The sequence below is a fragment of the Salvelinus sp. IW2-2015 genome, linkage group LG19 (assembly GCF_002910315.2).
Source record: "Salvelinus sp. IW2-2015 linkage group LG19, ASM291031v2, whole genome shotgun sequence".
NCBI classification, from domain to species: domain Eukaryota; kingdom Metazoa; phylum Chordata; class Actinopteri; order Salmoniformes; family Salmonidae; genus Salvelinus; species Salvelinus sp. IW2-2015.
In genome coordinates, this window is record NC_036859.1 from 12,488,733 (window position 1) to 12,515,813 (window position 27,081).

The 27,081-nt window shown below is 41.4% G+C and overlaps 1 protein-coding gene across 2 annotated transcripts; it reads right to left on the reverse strand.

The window, feature by feature from the left end:
* Positions 1-185: 185 nt before the first annotated feature.
* On the reverse strand, positions 186-27,081 carry LOC111979820 (transmembrane inner ear expressed protein). Of its 2 annotated transcripts, none has more exons than XM_024010538.2 (4): positions 26,681-27,081; positions 10,387-10,504; positions 8,770-8,919; positions 186-939 (listed from the first exon to the last, which is right to left on the reverse strand). In XM_024010538.2, exons 1-4 carry the CDS (start codon positions 26,798-26,800, stop codon positions 626-628), a joined length of 702 nt encoding a protein of 233 aa, XP_023866306.1. In that variant the 5' UTR covers positions 26,801-27,081; the 3' UTR covers positions 186-625. The 2 variants fall into 2 exon arrangements, with proteins under 2 accessions (XP_023866306.1, XP_023866307.1); XM_024010539.2 differs by lacking the exon at positions 186-939 and adding an exon at positions 2,750-6,565 and having other exon boundaries at positions 26,681-27,078.

Genomic DNA, 27,081 nt, shown 5'->3' on the forward strand with positions numbered 1-27,081 from the left:
CTTGAGTCATGTGTGGTGACGTGGAGGGGAGATGCTGCACATGCACAAGAACGTTTTAGTTTTGTCTGAGTTAATCAGTAGTACACAATCTCAGTGTGTGTGTGTGTGTGTGTGTGTGTGTGTGTTGTGTGTGTGTGTGTGTGTGTGTGTGTGTGTGTGTGTGTGGGTGTGTGTGTGTGGTGTGTGTGTGTGTGTGTGTGTGTGTGTGTGTGTGTGTGTGTGTGTGTGTGTGTGTGTGTGTGTGTGTGTCTTTGTGGTTTTTGTGGTGTGTAAATTATTTTATAACTGCAGGGTAAAAATTGCCCCTAAGACAATCTTTGTACCCTGGTGGTGTACAGCTTTCATGGAAATATGAACAAAGACAATGTTTCACTTTTTCTTAGGAAAAGTAATCAAATTTCAAGTTGAAAAAAGATCATTTCGGGGGTTCTCTCTGCTGGTAATAGTGGCGTGTCATTTTTGACCCTTAAGACAACACAAGGGTTAAAGATTGTTTTATAGTTAATATGTACTTTTTGTCATTATATACAATCATTTAAAAAAAACAAAAAAATACAAAATTGACAACTAAAAAAATGACTTATGAAAAGTTGTTTAGCACAATTTGTGTTTCCCGATCCAGTGTTTACTTTTTCGAAGGAGGTTTCTTGGCTCCCCCCTTAGCACCTCCTTTTGCACCTCCTCCTTTATCACCCCCTCCTTTCTCCCCTTCTCTACTCTTCTTCCCTTTTCCTTCACTTGCTTCTCCTTTCTTTCCTCCCCCTTTTTCCCCCTTTTCCCCTTTTTCTCCTTTTTTGTTAGCAGATCCCTCCTTTTCATCATCCTTTCCCTCATTGGCACCCTTGCCCTCTTTCTTCTCCTTGGTCTTCTTTCCCCCCTTTTCACCGTCCACTTTTCCTGAGACTGTTGTCACCTCTTCTTTTTTCACCACAACTACAGCTGGAGGGAGGACAAAAGCACAAGGGGAAACAATCACTTGGAGGCCGCGACAACAATGTTTGTTATCATCAAGACCCCTTCCTGCAATAATATGTGGTAAGCAAAATATATAATCCCGGAAAAGTGGGTCATAGTGTTTTAATGAATGTGCATCTGTCTCTCTACATTCTAATGAACGTAGCCTATTTTTTCTGCTAATGAGGTTTCATAAGTGTACTGGGCTGGTTGGGAAACAAATTATGGGGATTTGAAATCGACAAATATTTGATGAATGAAAGTTTCAATCTACCAGAAGGCTGTAAAGGACTATAGGCACGCTGCCCTTCACAGGATTTCATAATCCTGGTGATTGATAATGACAAACATCACAATCTAGATGGCCTCTACTGCACAACATCAAAATAACCATGTTTGTTCTATGCAATGAGTTTTGTTTGCTCCACCTCTGAGAACGAATTGAAATGTAAGGTGAACACAAGTCAAGGAATGAGACTTTACTGCAAAGCAAATAGATCTAAAATATAGAGAAATCATTGAAAAGGTAGATGGGTATATCCCTTCCCGTAATCCAGCATATCCATACACATGTATGTGGATATCATTTTTTTCTAAGGCAAACATAATTTGGAGATAGAGGTTTACATGCAATCAGTTACAACCAAGCATTTGAAACAGCATTAAGACCGAGACTGTGTGCATGTCTTACAACATCCCCTCCAGGCATGAGAGGACTTCTACAATGAGAAATTCAACAGCTCCCACTTGTCACAATCTAGAGCTGTGAGGATTTCTGCCCATGCCTCCCTTCCTCCCCTCCATGACACCCATGGTGAACCCCCAGTGTGCTAGTTCCTGCTCTAGGGAGAACCACTGCTGAGAGGGAGATGATACTGCTGCTTTTTACCACACCTTCTTAGTACAGTAGCAGGGGCAGACATCTGTAGACACTAAATAGGCCAGGCAGGCAAGGGAACCGCTTCTAGGGAAGCAGGGGTGACTGTCTTTTTACATCACCACTAGAGCAGTGGTTCCCAACTCCAGTCCACCAGTACCCCCAACAGCATACATTTTTGTTGTAGTCCAGGACAAGCTCACCTGATTCAACTCGTTGAGGGCTTGATGATTAGTTGACAAGTTGTCTGGMGCTACAACAAAAATGTGTGCTGTTGAGGGTATAAGACACACACAAGAACAGGAGTTGGGAAACATTGCACTAGAGAGTGTAGACATAACCCTTTTGGGTAACGCTTCACATTAAGTGTCTCGTTTAATTTTGTGTTGATACTGTACCTTACATGGGTACAGGGTAGAGTAAGTACATTGTTAAATTCTGACTAGAAAATATTATCTGTAATACCCATCTGTGGAATGTGTAACACACATCATTTTAGATTCATGAACACACTCAAACGAATTACCGCCTCCTCTCACCCCAGAATTATTGCTTTAGATTTCAGATGAATGAACTACAAAATCCATCAAATTGCGCAAACAGTCAAATACAATCCACTGTGTGTACCCTCTACCCACATGTTCAGTTCCACTGTACCAGCCCATGTAATTACCGTGTAAATAGAGTCAAGCCACTTGATGTCAATTTTGACCACTTTCTCGTCCTCCATCCCGCTGTGACGTCCCAAGGCTACGACTCCTCTCGCTGATGGTGTTATTTTCTCAATCCGAGAAGACACACACTCACACAAAACACACTCCCTGGTGGTGATGTTCAGTGCGGCGGAGGCTGAGGTGCAACATGCACGCTCACACTCCTGACCCCTCTACGCATGAGGATATCGTTTGGCAACCAGAATAACCCTCAGAATTAGTATTTTATTAGGCTCCCCCATTAGCTACTGCTWAAGCAGCAGCTACTCTTCCTGGGGTCCACAGAAAACAAAAAACATGACATAGTACAGAACATTAATAGACAAGTACACCACAAGGACGGAACTACATACATTTGAAATACAGTAAGTATACACGCTTTCACACATGCGTGGCTTCATAATCATGTTGTTCATAGACGCTACTAAATCCAAGTGGAACACACAACAACTAAAATAGAAATGCAATAACCCCTGACATGAATATGGCAACCTTGTTTCTATAGATACCGCCGCCCTTAATGGGTATCCTGGAGTGAAGTATAGACTTTTTACACCTGCATTGGGTTTCCTGGGGTAACATGTCATCTCTCTGATGACCCTACGCCTCTGTGTGGGACTGAGATGTGTAAGAAATGTGTGCGTGTGGATCTGTGACTATACATGRGTGCCTGCGTGTGTTTGTGCTTGTGCATATGTATGCGTGCCTGTCCGTCCGTCCTTCCTGCATCTCTCTTACTGTATAGAGAAAGGTGTGAGGAAGTGAGAAGGTTGCATCAGTCAGTTCTAAGTGGGCCCTGTCTGACAGACTGCCTCAGGAGGCTCTTGAACCACTAGAGAACTGACACAACTCAGAGCATGACAGATCAAAGTGGGCTGGAACAATGTCTACTGTTCATTTTAATAGCTTTATCCATATGACAAAGAATTGGGGGTGGGAAGTTGCACTTCGTCCCTAGTCCTCCCCTCAGCGTTGCCTCCTGTCCGGCATTTGCTCTACCATCTCCTAGGAATGTCAAATGTTCTCACAGACATTATCACTTTTATCCAGGCTGTCTGAAACAATATTGTTTTTAGGTCATGTAGGTAAAGTGGTGAGTAAAACATCTGAGAGTGAAGTTATGTCAGTGTTCTCAGAGACACTTTGTTGTAGATGAATTATTCAGTTAAACATTGTTGTCAATGCCCAGAATGGAATCMTATTGATCAGGAGATGCAATAACCACAAGTATATAGTAATAACTGTTTCTGTTTCTAACTGAATATATTCTCAATAATATGTTGGATTATATGGCCAGGATATTTGCATACACTCTCTCCACAAATACTTGCACACAGCAGCACGTAGCTATCACGTCAGGCGTTACAGAGTTGCATATTTTAAATTGCATACTTCACTCATTACTTAATTAGTGGAAGGGGGCCCTGGTACACTTACTATTTGCTGGAAAATTCACTATCTCTTGTGGATGAATCCAGGGGTAAACAGCTGTGTGGGGTTCATGAGTCTCTACGATTATAAAGCATATCTGTTTATCCTTTTCCTTTATAAATGCCAGACACCCTCTTTCTCGCTCTCTCCACTCTCTCTCTCCCTTTCGCTCTCTCCCTTTCGCTCTCTCCCTTTCACTCTCTCCCTTTCACTCTCTCTCTCAGCACATGGTTGATACTTATAAGTTCACGGCAGAGGTTTTGCTGCGGAAATAAATGCATATTAACGCCAGTATCCCCTGATTCTGCATTATAATATACAGCTGGATGTGACATTATGTACTCTTTCACATAGATTATGATTTCTCTAATGGATTAAGCTTGTCTCTGACTGACACGCTCATTATGGTAGTAATCCCAATACACAGTCAGTCCCAAAATACATTTTATCCATAATAATTGTAAAATAATAATACAGACCCCTCCTGTACTCCCTGTTCACCCATGACTGCATGGCCAGGCACGACTCCAACACCATCATTAAGTTTGCCGGCGACACAACAGTGGTCACCGACAATGATGAGACAGCCTATAGGGAGGAGGTCAGAGACCTGGCCATGTGGTGCCAGAATAACAACCTCTCCCTCAATGTGATCAAGACAAAGGAGAGGATTGTGGACTACAGGAAAAGGAGGATCGAGCATGCCCCCATTCTCATTGACAGGGCTGTAGTGGAGCAGGTTGAGAGCTTAAAGTTCCTTGGTGTCCACATCACCAACAAACTATTATGGTCTAAACACACCAAGACAYTCGTGAAAAGGACACGACAAAGTCTATTCCCCCACAGGAGACTGAAAAGATTTGGCATGGGTCCTCAGATCCTCAAAATGTTCTACAGCTGCACCATCGAGAGCATCCTGGCAGGTTGCATCACTGCTTGGCAAGGCAACTTCTCGGTCTCCGACCGCAAGGCACTGCAGAGGGTAGTGCGTATGGCCCAGTACATCACTGGGGCCAAGTTTCCTGCCATCCAGGACCTCTATACCAGGCGGTGTCAGAGGAAGGCCCTAAAAATTGTCAAAGACTCCAGCCACCCTAGTCATAGACTGTTCTCTCTGCTATCGCACGGCAAGCGGTAGCTGAGCGCCAAGTCTAGGTCCAAAAGGCTTCTACCCCGTAAGACTCATGAACAGCTAATCAAATTGCTACCCAGACTATTTGCATTGCCCCCCCACTCCCCTCTTTTACGCTGCTGCTACTCTCTGATTATTATCTATGCATAGTCACTTTAACTCTACCTATATGTACATATTACCTCAATTACCTCAACTAACCTGTACCCCTGCACATTGACGCTGTACCGGTACCCCCTGTATATAGCCTCGCTACTGTTATTTTTACTGCTGCTCTTTAACTATTTATTTAAATGTTTTACTTATCTATTTTTTACTTAACACTTGTTTTTCTTAAAACTGCATTGTTGATTAATGGCTTGTAAGTAAGCATTTCACTGTAAGGTTTACACCTGTTGTATTCGACACGTGACAAATCAAATTGGATTTGATTTTGATTTGATATTCCAGACCTATGTATGTCCATGTAAGCCTGTGTGATACTTCAAGAGGACAGATGGCATGTACAGAAACACACCCACCTGGATCAGACAGAAAAACAGAGATAAATGACAAGTACAGTATGTCAGTGAAAACCAACCTTAGACATGGATGAACTTGACATGGTGTGCAGGCATTTTTCCCCCATACTAAAACATGCGATTCAACTAATAATTAAGACATTGTTGGTGCAAGGTTGAGAGAAAAAGCCTGTGTACCTTGTAGCTCTCCAGGACCAGGGTTGGTTGTCATGGATGTTACTGTATAAGCATACATAAAAGATCATAGATATATTTATACAAAGCCAAGATTACAGATTGAGTCAGAGAAGGAGAAAGAGAGGAATGAAAAAACAACGAATGACAGCCGTAGACATGCAACATCAACGTCAGAAGCCTTAAGATTCATCTCTACTTTTTCATCATCCACATTTGCCTACCAAATAATGGACTTGCAGTTCTGTGTCCAATGTACAATCAATGTGCTATCGACAAGGATGAGTATGTCAACAAAGAGCATTTGAAGTACGTAACACATGCAACTATTACTCATCAGCAGGCAACATTCTCCACAATGTCTATGCCATTCTTTCTAGGAAGTAGCGATGCACGCTGATCTATTAAGTTAACTATTCTATTCAGCTATTCAATGCTTTTCTGTGATTCACTGAATCCTAAGCTGCATGTTCCAATGTTCCCTCTAGTGGATTGCCCTCTTTGTCAGAATATAAATAGGAATGTGGAGAGAGGGAAGGTGAGAAGAGATAAGGAAGAGGAAAAGGAGGGAGGTAAATCCAGTCTCAGGCTGAGTGAGGGGGGAAAGGAGAGAGGAGGAGGGAGGAATGTCATCCCGTCTCGGGCTGAGTGAGGGGGCCAGTGAGCTCCTCCTCCTCTCTCACCACTGGGAGCTGGCTGCTGCTGGCGCTGCGAGCCTGGACCTGCTCAGAGACCGTCGGGAGGGACGCAGTGTCCGGGAGAGCTGGAGGGACAGGATGAAGAGGAAGAGAGGGAGGAGGGGGAGGGGGAGGAAAATAGGGAGGATGAAGAGAGGGAGGAGAGGGAGGTGGAAGAAGAGGAAGGAAAGGGAAGAACACAAGGAAGAGAGGATGAAAGAAAGGGTTTTGAGAGGAAGGTACAGGTCAAAGGGAAGGGATAGGGTTGGAAGATGAAAGATTGAAGGAGGAAGAAGTCAAAGAGAAGGCATGAAAGTTAGAACCGTTGAAAAGGAAGAGACAGACACTGACATAGAGGCACTATAGTTAAAGATATACTGTAAAGCCAATGGATGTATAGATATCCTATATTCATGTGGTCCTCTGTAGCTCAGTTTGTAGAGCATGGTGCTTCCAACATCAGGATAGTTGGATCAATTTCCGGGACCACCCATCTGTAAAATGTATGCACGCATGACTTTCATGCTGACCACACGGCTAGCGTCGCGTGCGCAAGTGTTGCAAAATAAATTTACACATACGGTACATGTTATTCAATCATTGCACCAACACTGCTCGCGCGTGCCAACGGGCATCTGCGTTGCTAAAATAGAAGTCAGTTCTATTTGTGACACTGAACGTGGTGCAAGTCCTGCCTTTCCCATCTCCTCATTGGTTTATAGAAGCAGATACCCACGTGCCATCTCCTCATTGGTTATACCCATGTGGGTGGTTGAAAGAAGAACAGGTTGGTTGTGGTAATTCACCTTATTATGAAAGTTAGATGCCAATCGCCATATATAGTCCAAAGAAGAAAAAGCCTGGAAGGAGGAGAGATGACTAGAAACGATTCGGTTGACCGTTTTATGTGTGGATTAATTGTCGGAGTAGAGGACCTTGTGCATTTCAGGTAAAATAACAACTCAACATTTATATCCCACGACAAATTAGCTAGCAACAACAAGCTAGCTAAATAGGACAAATTAGCTAGCAACTGCAAGCTAGCTAGCTAAATTGCCATAAATGTTTAATGCTTTTCGACCTGTACCCAAATTAATATAATTGGTTCAGAGTTTGTTTTGATATTTCAACCTGTGTGTCGTGATCACATTTGGTGTGTAGGGACAAAATCAATTTGCGCATGATGCCGCACGCGCGCATCTGGTCTGGGTATGGTATAAGTCGCTTTTGACATATGTGTGTGCTAAATGGCATATATTATTTGTGCACAGTGTACAAAACATTAGGAACACCTTGTTAGTATTGAGTTGCACCCCCTTTTGTCCTCAGAACAGCCTCAATTCGTCTGGGTATGGACTCTACAAGGTGTCGAAAACATTCCACTGGCCCATTGCTTCCCACTATTGTGTCCAGTTGGCTGGATGTCCTTTGGGTGGTGGACCATTCTTGATACACACAGGAAACCCAGCAGCGTTGCAGTTCTTGACACACTCAAACTGGTACAAACTGATACATTATTTGTCTTGCCCATTCACCCTCTGAATGGCACACAATAAACAATCCATGTCTCAATTGTCTCAAGGTCTAAATATCCTTATTTAAGAGAAAAATATATCTTAGCTCTGCATGGTTAGAATGTGATGAGCCATTAGCATAATGTGTTGAAATCTGAGAGAAACATTCAAACTAATGAATACAAAAGCTGTCAGGGGCCCATTCGTGTTAAAACCGTGTCAAGCTGCTACTGATCTCCTACTTTATCAAAAACCCTAGCAGGTGACATTTCATCAATAGCATATAAAACTCACCCAGCAGTTCCCTGTCTACTCTCCTTTGAAAAACTCTCTGAAATCAAAAACAGGGTAGTTCTTAGAGTAGAGTAAGTAAATAAAAGGTGCACACATCTCTAGTTGAGGTGCTTACTAATGGAAGATAAATGTTACAAATTAAAAATAAAGTCTCACACTTTAATCTAGCCTTGCTGTGGATTTTAAAAAAGTGCTAAAGTTCATAGGAAGCTGGGAGTAGGGACTTTTGTCATAGGGAGTAGGGATGTCCTAAAATGTACACCACACCTATCTCCCAGGAACTGTTGTCATAGGCAATAGGGATTTCCTAAAATGTACACTGCACCTACCTCCCAGGGACTTCTGTCATAGGCAGAAGGGATGTCCTAAAATGTACACCACACCTATGTCCTAGAGACTTTTGTCATAGGGAGTAGGGATGTCCTAAAATGTGCATCGCACTGTTGTTGAGGTAGAGAGGGTCTGAGAAGTGCATCACTTACCTCCTGGGATCTCTGTGAGCTCGTTGAGAGGAGGCACAGTCTCCAGTGTGTTGGCGTAGTCCTTAGCTGCTACTCTCTGAGCATGTCGCGCCTCAATCTCCTTCTTCGTCCTGGGGATACGGCATTTGAAGATGCAGCATAGGGTGATGACTTGCAAATGGAGAAGGTGGGCGAGAAAGAGAGAGATAAAAGATAAATGTATTTCCCATGTGGAATATTAGTTGCTTGTATCTGAAGTACATATGAATATGTATTGAACTAGACACTACTGTCACAACGCTGTCGCATAACAGTTTTACAGCTATTAGCATTTACAGTGAGCTACAAAAGTACTGGGACAGTGAACCATTTTCTGTTGCTTTGGCTCTGTACTCCAGCACTTTGGATTTTAAATGATCCAATGTTTCATTCATTTCAGGTTAAAGTGCAACTATCAGCTTTAATTTTGAGGTATGTTCATCCATATCGGGTGAACCGTTTGTATTTAGTCCCTTCATTTTAAGGGGCCTAAAATATTGGGACAAATTCACTTATGTGTAWTAAAGTAGTCAAAAGTTAAGTATTTGGTCCCACATTCTTAGCCCGCAATGACTACATCAAGGTTGTGTCTCTACAAACTTGTTGGATGCATTTGCTGTTTGTTTTGGTTGTGTTTCAGATTATTTTGTGCCCAATAGAAATTAATGGTAAGTAATGTACTGTGCCATTTTGGAGTCACTTTTATTGTGAATAAGAATATAATATGTTTCTAAACACTTCTACATTAATGTGGATGCTACCATGTTTACGGATAATCCTGAATGAATTGTAAATAATGATGAGTGAGAAAGTTACAGATGCACAAATATCATACCCCCCCCCCCCAAAAAAATATGCTAACCTCCCATGTAACTGTATTGGTGAGAGGTTAGCATGTCTTCGTGATATGATATGTGTGCGTCTAACTTTCTCACTCATCATTGTTCACGATTCATTTAGGACTATCATTTAAAATCCAAAGTTCTGGAGTACAGAGTCAAAACAACAACAAAAAATGGTCACTGTCCCAATACTTTTGGAATTCACTGTATATTACTGTATAGTGACACTTCAATATCAGCTATTATCAGACTACTTTCCTTTTTGTTGATTCGGTCTCTGTCATGACATGGTTTAGTTATTACTGTTTAGATGTCCGATGAGTTATGACTAAAATAGAATGTCATTTTTGTCTTGTGTACTTTTGTCCTCCTCCACCCCTTATTGAACCATGCATCATGTGGTCGATAAAGCAAACATAAACCGACAATACCATGACCATTTGGAGCCCTCCCTCACAATAACCATCATGACAATTCAGCAAATGATATGCATTTCCATGTATCATGCGATCTATCTGTTCTGTATGCAAACTAGTTGGACTATGCAGACAAAAAGCTGAGCTGAAGCATTGTATCTTGACTGACTGACTAATTTGTACATTCATTTTACTAATGTGATTTATATAAATGGAATTGGAAGATGGAGGTTTGATGTGAAATTGCTAGGTATTTGTATATTTATGTAAATATTCATTTCATAAATAGTCTTGAATGTCTGGCAGATATACTACTACGACAGGTTTAGAGAAATACTTACTGACTGCTAGAATAAACATAGAGAAGATACCAATGACTTGCCATAACCGCAGTCCCCAGAATACGACTGTTTCTGAGGTGACTGGGTCTGGCTTCTTTGGGGGATCTGTCGGTAAAAGCTGTAGGGGGGGAAAAGAGACAATATTTGCATGAGTACATTATTGTGTCATCTAGACAGGTACTCTTCAAATCACTCTGCTGTTTGATAGTCTTCACGACAGAGAGTTAAATGCTATTTGGACAAATACCGCAATTGATGCAAATATCAATCTGATTGAGAGAATAACATTCTTCTCCTCCGCTCAGTTTCTGAAGAGACACACGGTGGCAAGACAATTGGAGGAAATACAGAAGTGTAAAAGAAAAATTGGTGTCACTGTAAGGATATGGAAAACCCTGAAACAGGGAAGAAGGGCTTGGCATAAAACCCTGAAATAGAGGATTCCGTAGATAATGCAGAATGTGAAGCATGCCAGTCGGGTGTTATCACTCGTGATCTCTTAGTCCTCTGAATATGTCAGTCAACCTGACGACACTAGTGGGGGAGTGCTACCACCTTAAGCCTAAAAAATGAACTTAAATCTGCCTCAAAAACCATCTCAACAATGGGTTGAAATAGAACATTGACTATCTGAAAAAGAAAAAGGGAAAACAAAACAAAACAATAGCATTGAACTGAGCAAGAACATCAAACCACAAAATAGACCAATCTCTTTGAACACTAGACACTATCTCCTGTCTTGTTCCAATTTGTTATGTTATGTCGACTCTTTCACGTTTTTCATAACTTTGGCTGAAAAGCTGGTAATAAAATGCTGGAAAGCCAATGAATGCTGAGAAATACTGCAAGAACATAATGAAAACAAAATAATTCTCTCACTGAGTAAATGGCAATGATCAAGGAAAAGGAATCACACATCATGGCACAAAGAGTGAAGGTAAAAAAAGGAAAGACTTGAATGAATATTGTCTACCCCACACATACAGATGTTTGATCTTAATTTGACCAGTTTTGTTGCAGGAGTAAAATTATCTTGCAGAAGGAGGATTTGATTATTCAACGAAAAAGTGAACATTTCTAACAAGGAAATTTGTTTTGATAGGCTACAGTAGGCTATAGTTTAGGTGTGAGATCAAGTGAGAGAAAGAGACTTGCATTTTTTTGTGAATTTATGTAAATCATGAGGCTCATTTAAATTTCCTAGGGATGATTTAAATAATACTGACTGGGGTTTCATACTGTAGGTCAAACTATTCATACACAGTACAAGATGCATTATGAAGAACCTATAAATATTAAACAACAAGACATTAATCAAGAAAGATAAGATATCAATGCTCTTAGATCTGCCTCAACGTTTGTAGTCCACATCCTTAACATCACAATTAGGCTACAATCCGAGGTTATGCTGTATTATTAAGAATCATCATTATGATGAATTCAAAGCCCTGGTGATAAGCCTTGGAGCCCCCATGCAGTCTTTTTATTTTATTTTTAAATCATCACTAATACATTTCAAATAAATCACTGTGTGTATTTATTTCATAAAATAACCTTAAAATATTTTTGTATCATTTCCTTGAGCCTGTTATTGCCATTGAAATGCTCAGTCTGATTGTGTGGGCATGTTGATACAAATGTAAATATATTTACATACACAGCCCTGATTGGCGGATAGGATTGTCTAGACTCTAGAGCAGTGGTTCCCAAACCTTTATTAGTCCCGTACCCTTCAAACGTTCAACCTCCAGCMGCATACCCCCTCTAGCACCAGGGTCAGCGCACTCTCAAATGTTGTTTTTTGCCATCATTATAAGCCTGCCACACACACACTATARGATACATTTATTAAACATAAGAATGAGTGTGAGGTTTTGTCACAACCCGGCTTGTGGGAAGTGACAAAGAGCTCTTGTAGGACCAGGGCAAAAATAATAATACAATAATAATCAACATTTTGCTCTTTGTCTTACATACAAAAATTGTGAATAACTCACCACAGGTCATTTTCCACACACAGTCTGTGCTTGTATTTAGTTTTCATGCTAGTGGGGCCGAGAATCCACTCTCAAATAGGTACGTGGTTGCAAAGGGCATCAGTGTTTTAGGAGCGCAATTTGCCTAGGCACAATACTCTGAYCGCAGCCCTATCTAGAAATCTGGCAGTGGCTTCTGATTAAATAACATTTTCACAGAACTGCTTGTTGCAATTTCGATGAGGCTCCATTGTTCAGATATCAGTAAATGGACTGGAGTCATGGCATGAAAGGGATAACGAATCCCTTTTTGTCACATTTGTCACATGCGCGAATACAACAGGTGTAGACCTTACAGTGAAATGCTTTCTTGCAAGCCCTTAACCAACAATGAGGTTTAAAGAAAATCTCAACAAAAAAATAAAAAAAAAAAAAGTAGAGATAAGAATAACAAATAATTAAAGAGCAGCAGTAAATAACAATAGCTAGACTATACACAGGGGGTACCGTACAGAGTCAATGTGCGGGGGCACCGGTGTCGAGGTAATTGAGGTAATATGTACATGTAGGTAAAGTTATTAGAAGAGGGTGGGTGGGGGGGGCAATGCAAATAGTCCGGGATGCCATTGATTAGCTGTTCAGGAGTCTTATGGCTTGGGTGTAGAAGCTGATTAGAAGCCTCTTGGACACAGACTTGGCGCTCCGGCGCTCCGGTACCGCTTGCCGTGCGTAGCAGAGAGAACAGTCTATGACTAGGGTGGCTGGAGTCTTTGACAATTTTTTTAGGCCTTCCTCTGACACCGCCTGGTATAGAGGTCCTGGATGGCAAGAAGCTTGGCCCCAGTGATGTACGGCCGGACGCACTACCCTCTGTAGTGCCTTGCTGTCACGACTTCCACCGAAGGTGGCTCCTCTCCTGTTCGGGCGGTGCTCGGCGGTCGTCGTCGCCGGTCTACTAGCTGCCACCGATCCTTTTCCTTTCTTTTTGGTTATGTCTGTTTTGTGTTGTCACCTGGTTTATTTGGTTAATTAGGGGGGGTATTTATCTCGGCATTTCCTTTGAGTTTTTGTGCGGGATTGTTTTCGTTTACTGGAACACACAGGTGGTAAGGGCATCTAACAACACATTCGCCACACTGATCCTCAACACGGGGGACCCTCAGGGGTGCATGCTCAGTCCCCTCCTGTACTCCCTGTCCCTCATGACTGCACGGCCAGCACGTCTTCAACACCATCATTAAGTTTGTTGATGACACAACAGTGGTGGCCTGATTACCAACAATGATGAGACAGCCTATGGGAGGAGGTCAGAGACTTGGTCAGAGAAAGGACAACAAACTCTCCCTCATCGTGATCAAAACAAAGGAGATTATCATGGACTACAGGAAAAGGATGATCGAGTATGCCACCATCCTCATTGAGGTCTGTAGGGGAGCAGGTTGACAGCTTCAAGTTCCTTGGTGTCCACATCACCAACAGGAACTTGCGAAAAGTACAAATCAATCCCAGAACAACAGCAAATGACCTTTGTGAAGATACTGGAGAAACAGGAACAAAAGTATCTATATCCACAGTAAAAACAAGTCCTATATCGACATAACTGAAAGGCCGCGCAGCAAGGAAGAAGCCACTGCTCCAAAACCACCTAAAAAAGCCAGACTACGGTTTGCAACTGCCACATGGGGACAAAGATCGCACTTTTGGAGGAATGTCCTCTGTCTGATGAAACAAAAGTAGAACTGTTTGGCCATATGCCATTGTTATGTTTGGAGGAATAAGGGGGAGCTTGCAAGCTGAAATCACCATCCCAACCGTGAAGACAGGGCTGGCAGCATCATGTGGGCGGGGGGGGGGGGGGGGGGGTTTGATGCGGAGGGTCTGTGTGCACTTCACAAATAGCATGGCATCAATGAGGTTGGAAAATTATGTGGATATATTGAAGCAACATCAAGACATCAGTCAGGAAGTTAAAGCTTGGTCGCAATTGGGTCTTCCAAATGGACAATGACCCCAAGCATACTGCCAAAGTTTTTGCCAAAGTTGTCGCAAAATGGCTTAACTTCTTTGATATAGGGGGTAGCATTTTCACTTTTGGATGAATTGCGTGCCCATAGTGAACTGCCTCCTACTCTGTCCCAGATACTAATATATGCATATTATTATTACTATTGGATATAAAACACTCTGAAGTTTCTAAAACTGTTTGAATGATGTCTGTGAGTATAACAGAACTCATATGGCAGGCAAAAACCTYAGAAYAAATCCAAACAGGAAGTGAGAATTCTGAGACTGGTCAACATTCAACTCATCGRCTATTCWATTCCCTGTAAGATATGGATCTGTTTGCACTTCCTACGCCTTCCACTAGATGTCACAGTCTGTAGAACGTGGAATGAAGCTTATGKTGTGTTGTGGGGCCGGATGAGAGGGGAATGAGTCAGTGGTCTGGCAGATTGCRAGTTCCTGGTCACGCGCTTTCCTCATGATATCGCCTTGCGTTCCATAACTTCTACAGACATGAAGGAACGCTCCGGTTGGAACGTTATTGGATATATATGATAACAACATCCTGAAGATTGATTCTCTACTTAGTTTGACCAGTTTATTCGACCTGTTATATAACTTATTGAAGTTTTTGTCCGAGTTTGCCTGCATCTGCGCGAGCGTTTGGACATGTGCACTAAACATGCTAGCAAAAGTAGCTACTTAGACATAAGTAATGGACATTATCGAACAGAACAACGATTTATTGTGGAACTAGGATTCCTGGGACTGCATTCTGATGAAGATGATCAAAGGTAAGGGAKTATTTATGATGTAATTTCGTATTTCTGTTGACTCCAACATGGTGGAMAAATGTTGTTATTTTTGAGCGCCGTCTCAGATTATTGCATGGWGTGCTTTTTACATAAAGTTTTTTTGAAATCTGAGACAGCGGTTGCATTAAGAACAAGTGTATCTTTAATTATATGTAAAACATGTATCTTGAAWCAAAGTATATGATGAGTAATTCTGTTATTTGACATGGCTCTCTGTAATTTCTCTGGATATTTTGGAGGCATTTCTGAACATGGCGCCAATGTAAACCGAGATTTGTGGATATAAATATGCACAWTATCGAACAAAACATAAATGTATTGTGTAACATGATGTCCTATGAGTGTCATCTGATGAAGATCATCAAAGGTTAGTGATTAATTTAATCTCTATTTCTGCTTTTTGTGGTCTAGCTATCTTATTGTGGGAAAATGGCTGTTTTTTGTGCTATGTACTGAGCTAACATAATCGTTTGGTGTGCTTCGCCGTAAATCCTTTTGAAATTCAGACATGTTGGCTGGATTCACAACAATTGTAGCTTTAATTTGGTGTCTTTCATGTGTGATTTCATGAAAGATAATTTTTATAGTAATATATTTGAATTTGGCGCGCTACATTTTTCTGGCTTTTGGCCAAGTGGGACGTTAGCGGCCCACATATCCTAGAGAAGTTAAGGACAACAAAGTCAAGATATTGGAGTGGCCATTCACAAGCCCTGACCTCAATCCCATAGAAAATTGTATGGGCAGAACTGAAAAAAGAATGTACGAGCAAGGAGCCTGACAAACCTGACTCAGTTACACCAGCTCTGTCAGGAGGAATGGGCCAAAATTCAGCCCAACGTATTGTGGGTAAGCGTGTGGAAGGCTACCCGAAATGTTTACCCAAGTTAAACAATTTAAAGGCAATGCTACCAAATACTAATTTAGTGTATGTAAACTTTTGACCACTGGAATGTGATGAAAGAAATAAAAGCTGAAATAAATCTTTATCTCTACTATTATTCTGACATTTCACATTCTTAAAAAAAAGTGTTGATCCTAACTGACCTAAGACGGCAATTTTTAAATTCGGAATTGTGAAAAACTGAGTTTAAATATATTTGGCTAAGGTGTATGTAAACTTCCGACTTCAACTGTAGGGTTCCTTTTGTCCAGGTTTGAAAGAGCAGTGTGGAGTGCAATAGAGATTGCATCATCTGTGGATCTGTTGGGGCGGTATGCAAATTGGAGTGGTCTAGGGTTTCTGGACAGTGGTGTAGATATAGCCATGACCAGCCTTCAAAAGCATTTCATGGCTACATATGTCATTTCGGCAGGTTCTTGGGCGCAGGGACTATGGGGTCTGCTTGAAACATCTAGTATTACAAACTCAGACAGGGAGAGTTTGAAAATGTCAGTGAAGAACTGGCCGTTGGTCAGTGCATGCTCGGAGTACATGTATCGGAGTCACCTGGTAATCTGTCAGGTTGGCCAGGCTGGCAGGTTTTGTTCTAGATGCCTTGACTTTGTATTTTGTTTTCTTCCCTTATATGTTGCATGAAGTATCCTTGTAGATTAACCGTGTGTCCTAGTTCTGCCATGTTTATGTTGACGCCAGCCAAGCTGTTGATCATATGTTTTGTGGATTTTCAGAGTCTCTGGTTGTTCGTGTATTTGGAAGTCTGTGAGTTGTTTTCCTGCTGTTTTCCATTGTGGATTTTCTTTTGTATTTTGGAAGTATCTATTTTTATTAAACCACCAGCTCTAGTACTGCGTGTCGCTACATTCTTCTGGTTCTGCATTATTAGTGACTGTTTTCACCGTCCTGCGTAATCTGTCTGGCCCTGCGGCCTTGTGAATGCTGACCTGTTAAGGTCTTACTCATTCGGCTGCAGAGAGTGTGATCAACAGTCGTCCGAACAGCTGATGCTCTCATGCATGTTTCAGTGTTACTTGCCTCGAAGCTAGCAAAAAGTTATTTAGCTCGTCTGGTAGGCTCGTGTCACTGGGCAGCTCTCGCCTGTGCCTGTGTAATTGCGCACCCAGCTCACTCAGGTGCTGCTATATCACATTTCACATTGTCTGTAAGCTTGAGTTAATTTGCACACAAAAAATCATACAATGGACTCCGGCTCTCCTATTTACAGTGATCTCCTGTCTGGGTTGGCGCCCCCCCCCCCCTTGGGTTGTGCCATGGCGGAGATCTTGTGGGCTATACTCGGCCTTGTCTCGGATTGTAAGTTGGTGGTTGAAGATATCCCTCTAGTAGTGGGGGGCTGTTGCTTGGCAAAGTGGGTGGGTTATATCCTGCCTGTTTGCCCTGTCCGGGGTATCATTGGATGGGGCCACAGTGTCTCCTGACCCCTCCTGTCTCAGCCCCAGTATTTATGCTGCATTAGTTATGTGTCGGGGCTAGGGTCAGTCTGTTATATCTGGAGTACTTCTCCTGTCTTATCCGGGTCCTGTGTGAATTTAAAATATGCTCTCTCTAATTCTCTCTCTCTTTCTCTCTCTCGGAGGAACTGAGCCCTAGGCCATGCCTCAGGACTACCCGGCATGATGACTCCTTGCTGTCCCCAGTCCACCTGGCCGTGCTGCTGTTTCAGTTTCAACTGTTCTGCCTGCAGCTATGGAACCCTGACCTGTTCACCGGACGTGCTACCTGTCCCAGACCTGCTTTTTCAACTCTCTAGAGACAGCAGGAGCGGTAGAATACTCTTAATGATCGACTATGAAAAACAACTGACATTTACTCCTGAGGTGCTGACTTGTTGCACCCTCGACAACTACTGTGATTATTATTATTTGACCATGCTGGTCCTTTATGAACATTTGAACATCTTGGCCATGTTCTGTTATAATCTCCACCCGGCACAGCCAGAAGAGGACTGGCCACCCCTCATAGCCTGGTTCCTCTCTAGGTTTCTTCCTAGGTTTTGGCCTTTTAGGGAGTATTTCCTAGCCACCGTGCTTCTACACCTGCATTGCTTGCTGTTTGGGGTTTTAGGCTGGGTTTCTGTACAGCACTTTGAGATATCAGCTGATGTAAGAAGGGCTATATAAATACATTTGATTTGATTTGAAAGACCAGTGTGTTGTCCTTGTTAATCAGACAGAGAAGAGCTCCAACTTCTTAATCATAGCCTCAGTTTTGTCCCGCACATTGAATATAGTGCGGAGGAGTCCCTGTAATCCTAGATCCAGATTATTCAGGTGACAAAAAAACATCACCCAGATAGCCCAGTCGTGTGAGAAACTCGTCATTATGCAAGCGGTCAGACAAGTGAAAATTATGGTCATTGAAGAAAAACTTTAAGCTTGTCTCTCAATTCAAAAAAATGTGTCAATACTTTGCCCCTTGATTACCAGTATGTTGTAAAATGTTACATGGTCGCTCCCATATCAGCGTACATGGTCGCTGCCCATATCATTGCATAATGCAGAAAATACACAAGAGTTCAGGGGCCTTGCTTTAACAAAGTTAACCATTTTCACTGTAGTGTCCAAAACYTCTTTCAAGCTGTCAGGCATTCCCTTGGCAGCAAGAGCCATTGATTTTATTAGTCACTCTCACTCATATTAACATGGCAAAAGTAATGCAAAATATGTAGAATTTCAGGAAATTTGCTATACAACTGCAAAAAAATGATCTCCATCCCATGGCAAAATGTGTAGAWTTGTAGGTAATTAACTGTAAAATTTCATTTTCTTCACTCCACCGTCAAGAGGGGGACCACTAAAATGTTTTGCCCTCGCGGTGGGTGGGCCCCCCAACCAAATCTCGCCTAGGGCKCCCAAAACGCTAGGGCCAGCCCTGGAGGTATCCTTCCTGGTGCTCCTCTATCACGCCTTGTTTTGAAGGAACAACAAGCAGGGGTTACATCTAGCAGCCCCATAGTTCATGCGTACAGATCAATATATGATGGGTCAGGATACGGACACTTATTAAGTTTCCTGTCGTTGTAAACAATCTCATCTCACAGGACAATACATCTGGGAAGAGGGCCAAACAAAACTTGTGCATTAGTCAATATGACTTTCAAGCAAATGGGGCTTTTATGTGAAATATTAGATAACAATTTATTTCTTGAAATTCAGAGTGCAATAATTGAAACATTCACAGAAGGATATCCTTTCAGCAAAAACAATTTCTATAGATTTTTTTCAGTACAATTTGATTGAACTTTGCAAGGAGGATTCAAGTGTCTGTGCTTTTCCAATAACAATCAAAATGAAGTATTACAGTAAACCATTTGACCAGTGCAATGTCATGTTACGGTCATAGAAACCAGATGGGAACAATGTAAAACTTTGACCTTATCAAAACATTGATTGACTATCGTCCTGTGGCGTTAACTTCAGTCGTAGTGAAGTGCCTTGAGCACTTGATACTCACACGTCTCAGGTCTCATGTGGATGGAGCCCTCGACCCAATACAGTTTGTATACAGGAAGAACAGATTAGTTGACGATGCAGTACTGACGGTTTTGCGCAGTGCCGTGAAACACCTGGAGAGGCCTCATTCTTATGTGTGAATCCTTTTCCTGGACTTCTCTGCGTTTAACTGCATGCAGCCTCACCTTTTCTGTGACACTCTCCCACCTACAGGTGGACCCCAGTAATACCTTGTGGGCTCTGGACTTCCTGCTGAACAGGMGGCAGTATTTCAAGTTCAACAACACAACATCCCTTCTTCTTTGTACATCTACCGGTTCCCCCCCAAGGAACTATCATCTCTCTAGTGCTATTCTTCATATACACCAATGACCTGAGAGGCTCCGACAGGGACTGCTTGGCAGTGAAATATGCAGATGACACCTCCCTTGTCAACGGCTCAGATAACACACTGCGTTACCAAACAGAAGTAAACAGGGTTCATCACTGGTGCAATGACAACTACCTCACACTCAACATCAACAAAACAAAATAACTGGTCATTGATTTCTAGAGGATGGCAGACCCAGTGAGCCACCTAGTCCTGGGTGGTGAAMAAGTAGAGAGAGTGGGGAGTTTGAAGTACCTGGGAACCATCAMGAACAGCACACTCTCTTTTAATTGCAACGCTCAGAACATCAATACAAATGCCAACAATGACTGTATCTCCTCTTGGTTTATCTGTTTCTCTCTCCCTCTCTCTCTCTGATAGAGGAAACTTGCTGAATGGTCAAAGAAATCATAGTCAAAGCTTTTCTTTTAGGRTTTTTATAGAAAAATAAGTTGTGGATGCTTTGCTAGCAATAGACAACAAGAAATCCACAGGGGCCGACCAATTGGATCCRGGTCTGCTTAAATGTGCAGCGCCCATCATTGTTGGCTCAATAACCCACTTTAAAAAAAAAATTGTTATCAGGAAATATTRCAAAAGTATGGAAATCAGCTCTTATCCTGCCACTCCATAAGGGTGGGGATAGTAGTGATGTTAATAATTGTCGCCRCATTACAAGGCTTCCGTGTCTAGCTAAGATTCTAGAATCCTTGGTAAATGTACAACTTTGCTCTTTTTTGATCTGAGGAATGTATTTTGAATGTAAACCAATCAGGGTTTAGGCCTGGGCATAGAACTAGTACAGCAACCACTTTAGTTGTTGATCTTGTCAATGCTTTACACACTAAAATGAAATGTGCTGCTTTGTTTGTGGACCTTTCAAAAGCTTTTGATACTGTTGATCATGCTATTTTATTGAATAAGTTGTCCTCAATAGGCCTGAGCTCTGACGCCTGTTCATGGTTTCATGACTATCTTAGTTACAGAACTCAGGCCATCGTAATTGATGGGGTTAAGTCTGAATTTCTTGAAGTGCTTAAAGGTGTACCACAGGGGTTGATTTTGGGACCTGTTCTCTTCACTATTTATATATACACCATTGGTCAATCTGTTAAAAAATGTAAACTTTATCTGTATGCGGATGATGCTATTATGTCGGCTATTGCCCCGACTTTTGATCTGGCTGTGTTAAAACTACAGTCAGATTTTATAGCTATGCAGGAATTCCTTGCTGATTTAAAACTTGTGTTTAAGATGGGCAACACAAAATATATGTTGTTTTTAAACTCTTGTAAGAATGTTTCAGATGAGCTACATGTTCACTCAATAGATGGTTCTCCAATTGAAGGTGTTCCTGCATATAAACACTTAGGCATTTGGACTGACATGGATTTGATGTTTAAAAAACATCTAGATGAGCTGGTTAAGAAGGTAAGATTAAAGTTGGCTTTTTCTACAGAAACAAATTGTGCTTTTCTCTAAGCAGTAGGAAGCAGATCAGTCAACCTTTTTATCTGATCTTAATTATGGTGATATTATGTATCATTGTGCAGCTGCTACTACTCTTAAACCTACCATAGTGCCCTTTGTTTTGTTACAGGTGACAGTTGGGATACTCATCACTGCATCTGATATCAAAATGCTGGCTGGACTTCGCTAAAGACCCGTAGATCTCTACATTACTCCTTTTTTTTTTTTACAAGGCCCTACTTCATGAACTTTCATGTTATCTAACTTTTCTGTTGAAGCATAGAAACCTGAGTTGCCTAAACCGTTCACAGGATTGGTTAACTCTTGATGTTCCTAGGGTCTCCACCGAGCTAGCTAAATCTGCTTTTAGTTTTAATGCACTGTATTGTTGGAACAAAATTCAAAATAATGTTCTGGTGTCGTTCAGGCAGATTAGATATTGATTGGCAAATTATTTGTAGAGGAATGTACAGTTTACATACACCTTAGCCAAATACATTTGAACTAAGTTTTTCACAATTCCTGACATTTAATCCTAGTAAAAATTCCCTGTCTTAGGTCAGTTAGGATCCCCACTTTATTTTAAGAAAGTGAAATGTCAGAATAATAGTAGAGAGAATGATTTATTTCAGCTTTTATTTATTTCATCACATTCCCAGTGGCTCAGAAGTTTACATACACTCAATTAGTATTTGGTAGCATTGCCTTTAAATTGCTTCCCACTTCTGACACCAGTGTAGTGAATTTGGGTTAGCTTGGACCTGGACTAGAACCCTAGTCCAGCAACTGTCAAGCCAACACGTTAACCGTTAACCCAACACCTAGCAACCTTTTGGCGTTGTTGTTTCAATATGATGGCAATGGGTACTTTAATACAATTATTGTGAATACTCATATTAACATAATAGTTTGATTCATTAAAATGTTTACATGTTTTGCAAGAAGAACGATTTCCCTTTAATTCCTGTTTACATGGACACATCTGAAATRAGACTTCCTGATGGGACTTTGATAAATGCAGAAAATCGGCAATCAAAAGAAACGTTCTACCACAGCAGCCATGTGTTCGGACACGTGAAAACTATTTCTAATATGCATACTTTCAGTTTTTCCAGACTTACTTCACTTCTGCAAAAAAGGGAGGCTGGCACTGATGGTACAAGCACATGTGCAGATCAAATACACTGCTGGAACTCTGATCAGGGGGTTTATATGTCCTAGTAATTTGAAAGATTGCTCAGAAATCCAGGTTTTTTAATTGGTGTTTGCTTACCTCGATTATGACCTTATGCCGATTATGATAAGCAGAGTACGGTCTTCACATGACTAATGCCATAATCAGTTTAACCCTCAACTACCAACATATTTTACATACATGGATTACCAAATGCGATAATTTTGAAATAAAAATGTTAGAAAACCGMATGTTATTTTAGCAAAATTACAGTTAATGTTGATACCCGGTAAAACAAAATATAATTTTGTTATAAGTACTAAAATCCAGATTTAACATAATTTGATTGTAGTATTATCATATTTATGTGGTAAACATGACTGCCATTTAAAGGGGCAGTACACCAAAATGTTTAATATACTTCATTTTATTGACAAAAAGTGATTCATCCATTGATCCTGAGACAATGATCAAAAATATGGCTTAGTTTTCTTTATTTACTTACCCCACAGTGAGCATTAGCATCGTTGCAAGTAAAACAATGGGAGGGGTAGGGCCTAGGCAGGATGCTTAAAAAAGCATCAAAAAGCATGCCCAAAATACCATAACWAGTTGCACATATATAATATATGAGGGTATTATTGRTATTTTCCGTAGAATAACTATTTTACGGAGAATGCATACCAATACAGCACTACTGTATGTGTACATTCAGAGGTTAGCTGGTTTCTGTATTTCTGTAGGTTAGCTGGTTTCTGTTAGCTGGTTTCTGTTTAACCAAGTAGTTATACCACTGACTGACATTTCTGAGCTGTTTGGACTGCAACTACGCATATATCTAAGGACATTTTGATTTTATACACGATCATACCTAGTTAAAACCAGTTAAAGACGAGTGCTCCATCTGTGCAGGTGATCTGTCTATCAGGTCGAGATCACTCCAATTGGTCCCCTTCCACCCACTGAGGATATGTAAAACTTAATATGTTTCCAAAGAAACCTGGATTCAAATAAATACCTTTTTTATATTTGCCCTAGAATAAATACTTTTTATAGAGTACACACCAATACAGCTCTCTGTGTAGATTCAGAGCTTATCTGAGTTCTGTATTGCAGTTCTATCAAGTAGTTWTACCATTGGCAGACTTTATATACCATTGGCAGACTTTATATACCATTGGCAGATTTCTATATGCACAAAAATAAGGTAATTTAAAAAAATTACACAGTCATACACAATAGATGGTATAGAAAAATACATTCTTAGGCAAGTACATGGGGAGCTATATCTGTGCAGATGATCTGTCTATCTAGTGGAAATGACTGATACAGGTCCCCCTCCACCCTCTGGTGATATGGATAAGTTGTTATTATGTCTCCAGAGAAAACTAGATTCAAATAAAGGTCCTATATCAAATTACTATAGGCAGAATTAGGTGTTTTTGACTGGGGTCAACATGACCCCAAAGTCCATATTGATACAGTAACATRAAACAATGATTTGAATTTATTAAAAACAAGTTGTTTGACAAAGTCATGAAAKATTTGAAGATTTTAATTAACCACTTTTGGGCTATACYATTAAAAATATCCCTATGGGTCAAAATGACCCCAGTTGGTAGTTTGAGGGTTAATATTGAATTATTAGTGTGCATGTAAACGTACTTAATGGGGCCCCAGTCAAACTCTTCTGGGCAGCGTACATGTTTTTTATTTTTTATTTTATTCTTGCCATGAGGTTTTTTAGGTCAACTACTAAAAGACCATTGCCTTGATGTATTGTAAGAAAAGTGTTCTTCTTGGAATTGTTTCTCAGTGTTTCTTGTGTCATGATATGTTGTCTCTCATTTACAGTGTGACAGACAGGCGTGGTTCCGAAAAGGCACAGAATCAATAAGGTGCACAACTTTTGACAAAAGCTCATCTACACTATATTCCATACATATTGTACTAATTTTAAACTAGGCGCCCTTGGGCTCTGTACAAAGAACAGGGTGCCATTTCTGAGAACAGCCAGAGCTGTGTGTTAGATTGGGCTCCTTTGGGAGCTGTGTGTTAGATTGGGCTCCTTTGGGAGCTGTGTGTTGGAGCTGATTGGCTTTTGTGAGTCAGCATGTTAAAAATATGTCATGGGCCTGACCTTGGCTTACTTCTCACCAAATCTCCACATTTCAGTGTACTGTTTGAGCATGTCCTCCATCTGCCAAGGCCATCAGGGGCATAGGGTGTTGTTGCCAAAAAACAAAAACAAATCATACATTTTGACTAAGATTGTTTGTAGCCTGATATGACTTTACTCTCAAGTGTAATGGCACTTTAGCAGGGGGGGGGGTAATATGTTGGCCCAGGGGACAAGAGATTGTAACTCTGCTGCCGTTAATACAAAGTAGTGAATTCGTAGTAGTTCACCATGATTATGTAATGCTTAATGTCCTCACCCGCTCTCCTATTTTATGTGTTGGGATTAGTGGATAAGCCAGAACTTTGGTAAACATATTCAAACAACTCAGATCCAGTGAGAGAGTTGACTCTGGCTGAAGCTTGCAGTTGCTATGGATGTTGAAGTTTCAGTGTCAAACCTGCCTCGAGACACATAGGCTTAGTTGAGATAATTCTGTCCTAATACAAATATTCAAACTGAACCAGATGTCTTTCTTCAAGCAAGTACACATCACAAAGGTCAAATAGGGGGATGATTATGTTTGTCCTGTTTCATTGCATGTACAAGTGGGAAACCTGTACATGTGTGAGATGGATATATATATATTTTTTGCATATCCCAACTCCCTCTGAGAGTGGGGTCACATCCAGGGATCAGCCATTATTGATGGCAGCCCTGGAGAAATTAGGGTTAAGTGCCTTGCTCAWGGCCAGATCGGCAGATTTTTCACCTTGTCGCCTCGGGGATTCAAACTAGCCATGTGCATGCCATTTCTCTTTCTCTGTAATTTATCTAAATAAAAATAATATATCTCCAAGATTTTCCATTACTTAACTCCCTTGTAGAAACATAATGAACTCTCCCTCCTAAGTCAAATGAAGATATATTCGTTTTAACAATCTGAAAATAAGACAACCCAGAAACTATACTGGAACCCACAATTCCAGTAATTGCTTTCAAAGACAATTATTATAGATCTTGGTTCCAATTTCCAATTTCTTTACTGCATTCAATTTCCCCCCATAATTCAGCTTAAGACATTTATTTTATTGCAGTCCATGAATCAGCTTTTCTTACTGGATCTGTCACTCCTATATAAAACCCTCTGCTGAAATCTTCTGAAATCAACATCTGAATATTAGAGACTGTGATAAATGCAGATCAATGCAGTTGACCACCTTGGGAAAACTATGAGAGAACTCTCGAGTTTTCAGAATTTATTTATCCTTTGAAGCAAAGTCAGGGATATACTGTACATCAATATCCAAGCTGCACTTCCTCACCTGAGGATTTCATCACTAAACGCCCACAAACTTCCAACGTTGCTGACCCTGCTGGTGCAGCATATTAACACAGAAATGATTCAGTCTCATCTGTCTCTCTTAGTAATTGTGAGTCTGGGTATCCGTCAGAGAGAACAGTGCATGTGTTGTCACTATTTCCAGACAGATGTTTCTGAAACTTTCATGTCTATTCTCTGATCTAGCGTGGAATACTGCTGCCTGTTTTGTACAACACCCTGTACGCAGTACAACATGAGGTCTCACATTTCAAAACAATGCATTAGTGCTATTAAGAGCCTGCCACGGTATTTCATTTCTGACACCAGGGATTATGGCATTGCTCCTGGCATCCGAAAATACAAATGGCGACACATGGTGATCGTTACATCTGCACATGCTGTAACAACCCGTCCATGCTACTCTGGGAAGAACACTACACCATAAAATATTTTTAGCTACTACACATGTAGATTGACTATTGTCTATGGGGCTGGCCAACACCATAGCTCTATAGCGAATAAGCCCCATTTATTAATCACATGAAAACAAGCAACCATCCTTTAAACAGTGGAGGGAACGAGTGGGACAGACACCCACACCTCCGTAAGCAGGAACCCGATGATGAGCCTCTGTGGACAGAGACCTGTATGAACGAACGCGTTCTTACCTCTGGATCCGGGACCTGGGAGAGCACAGCGGAGATGCAGAAAGAGAGCAGAGCTGCCCCCAAGCCCAGCAATGCCGGCTGGGGAGAGGAACACGAAGAAGGCCGTTCCCCGACTGCCATTCTTTCCCCCTTACTTTCTCCCTGCAGGCTACAGCTCCCTGCCCCCTCTCTCCTCTCCTCTCCTCTGCCTGACTGGCTGGGTGGCTGGGTGGCTGTGCTACCCTGGACAGGACCACAATGGCCCTGGGTGATTGATGGTCAGTGAGGGCTGCTGGCGGGGACAGGAGGCGTCCTCTCTCCTCTCATCTGGTGCACTGCCTCTGCCTCTCCTATCCTGTTGTCTTCCCTCCCAACACAGAGCACGGTACACCACTAAATACATCACACCATCTTCCTGTAGG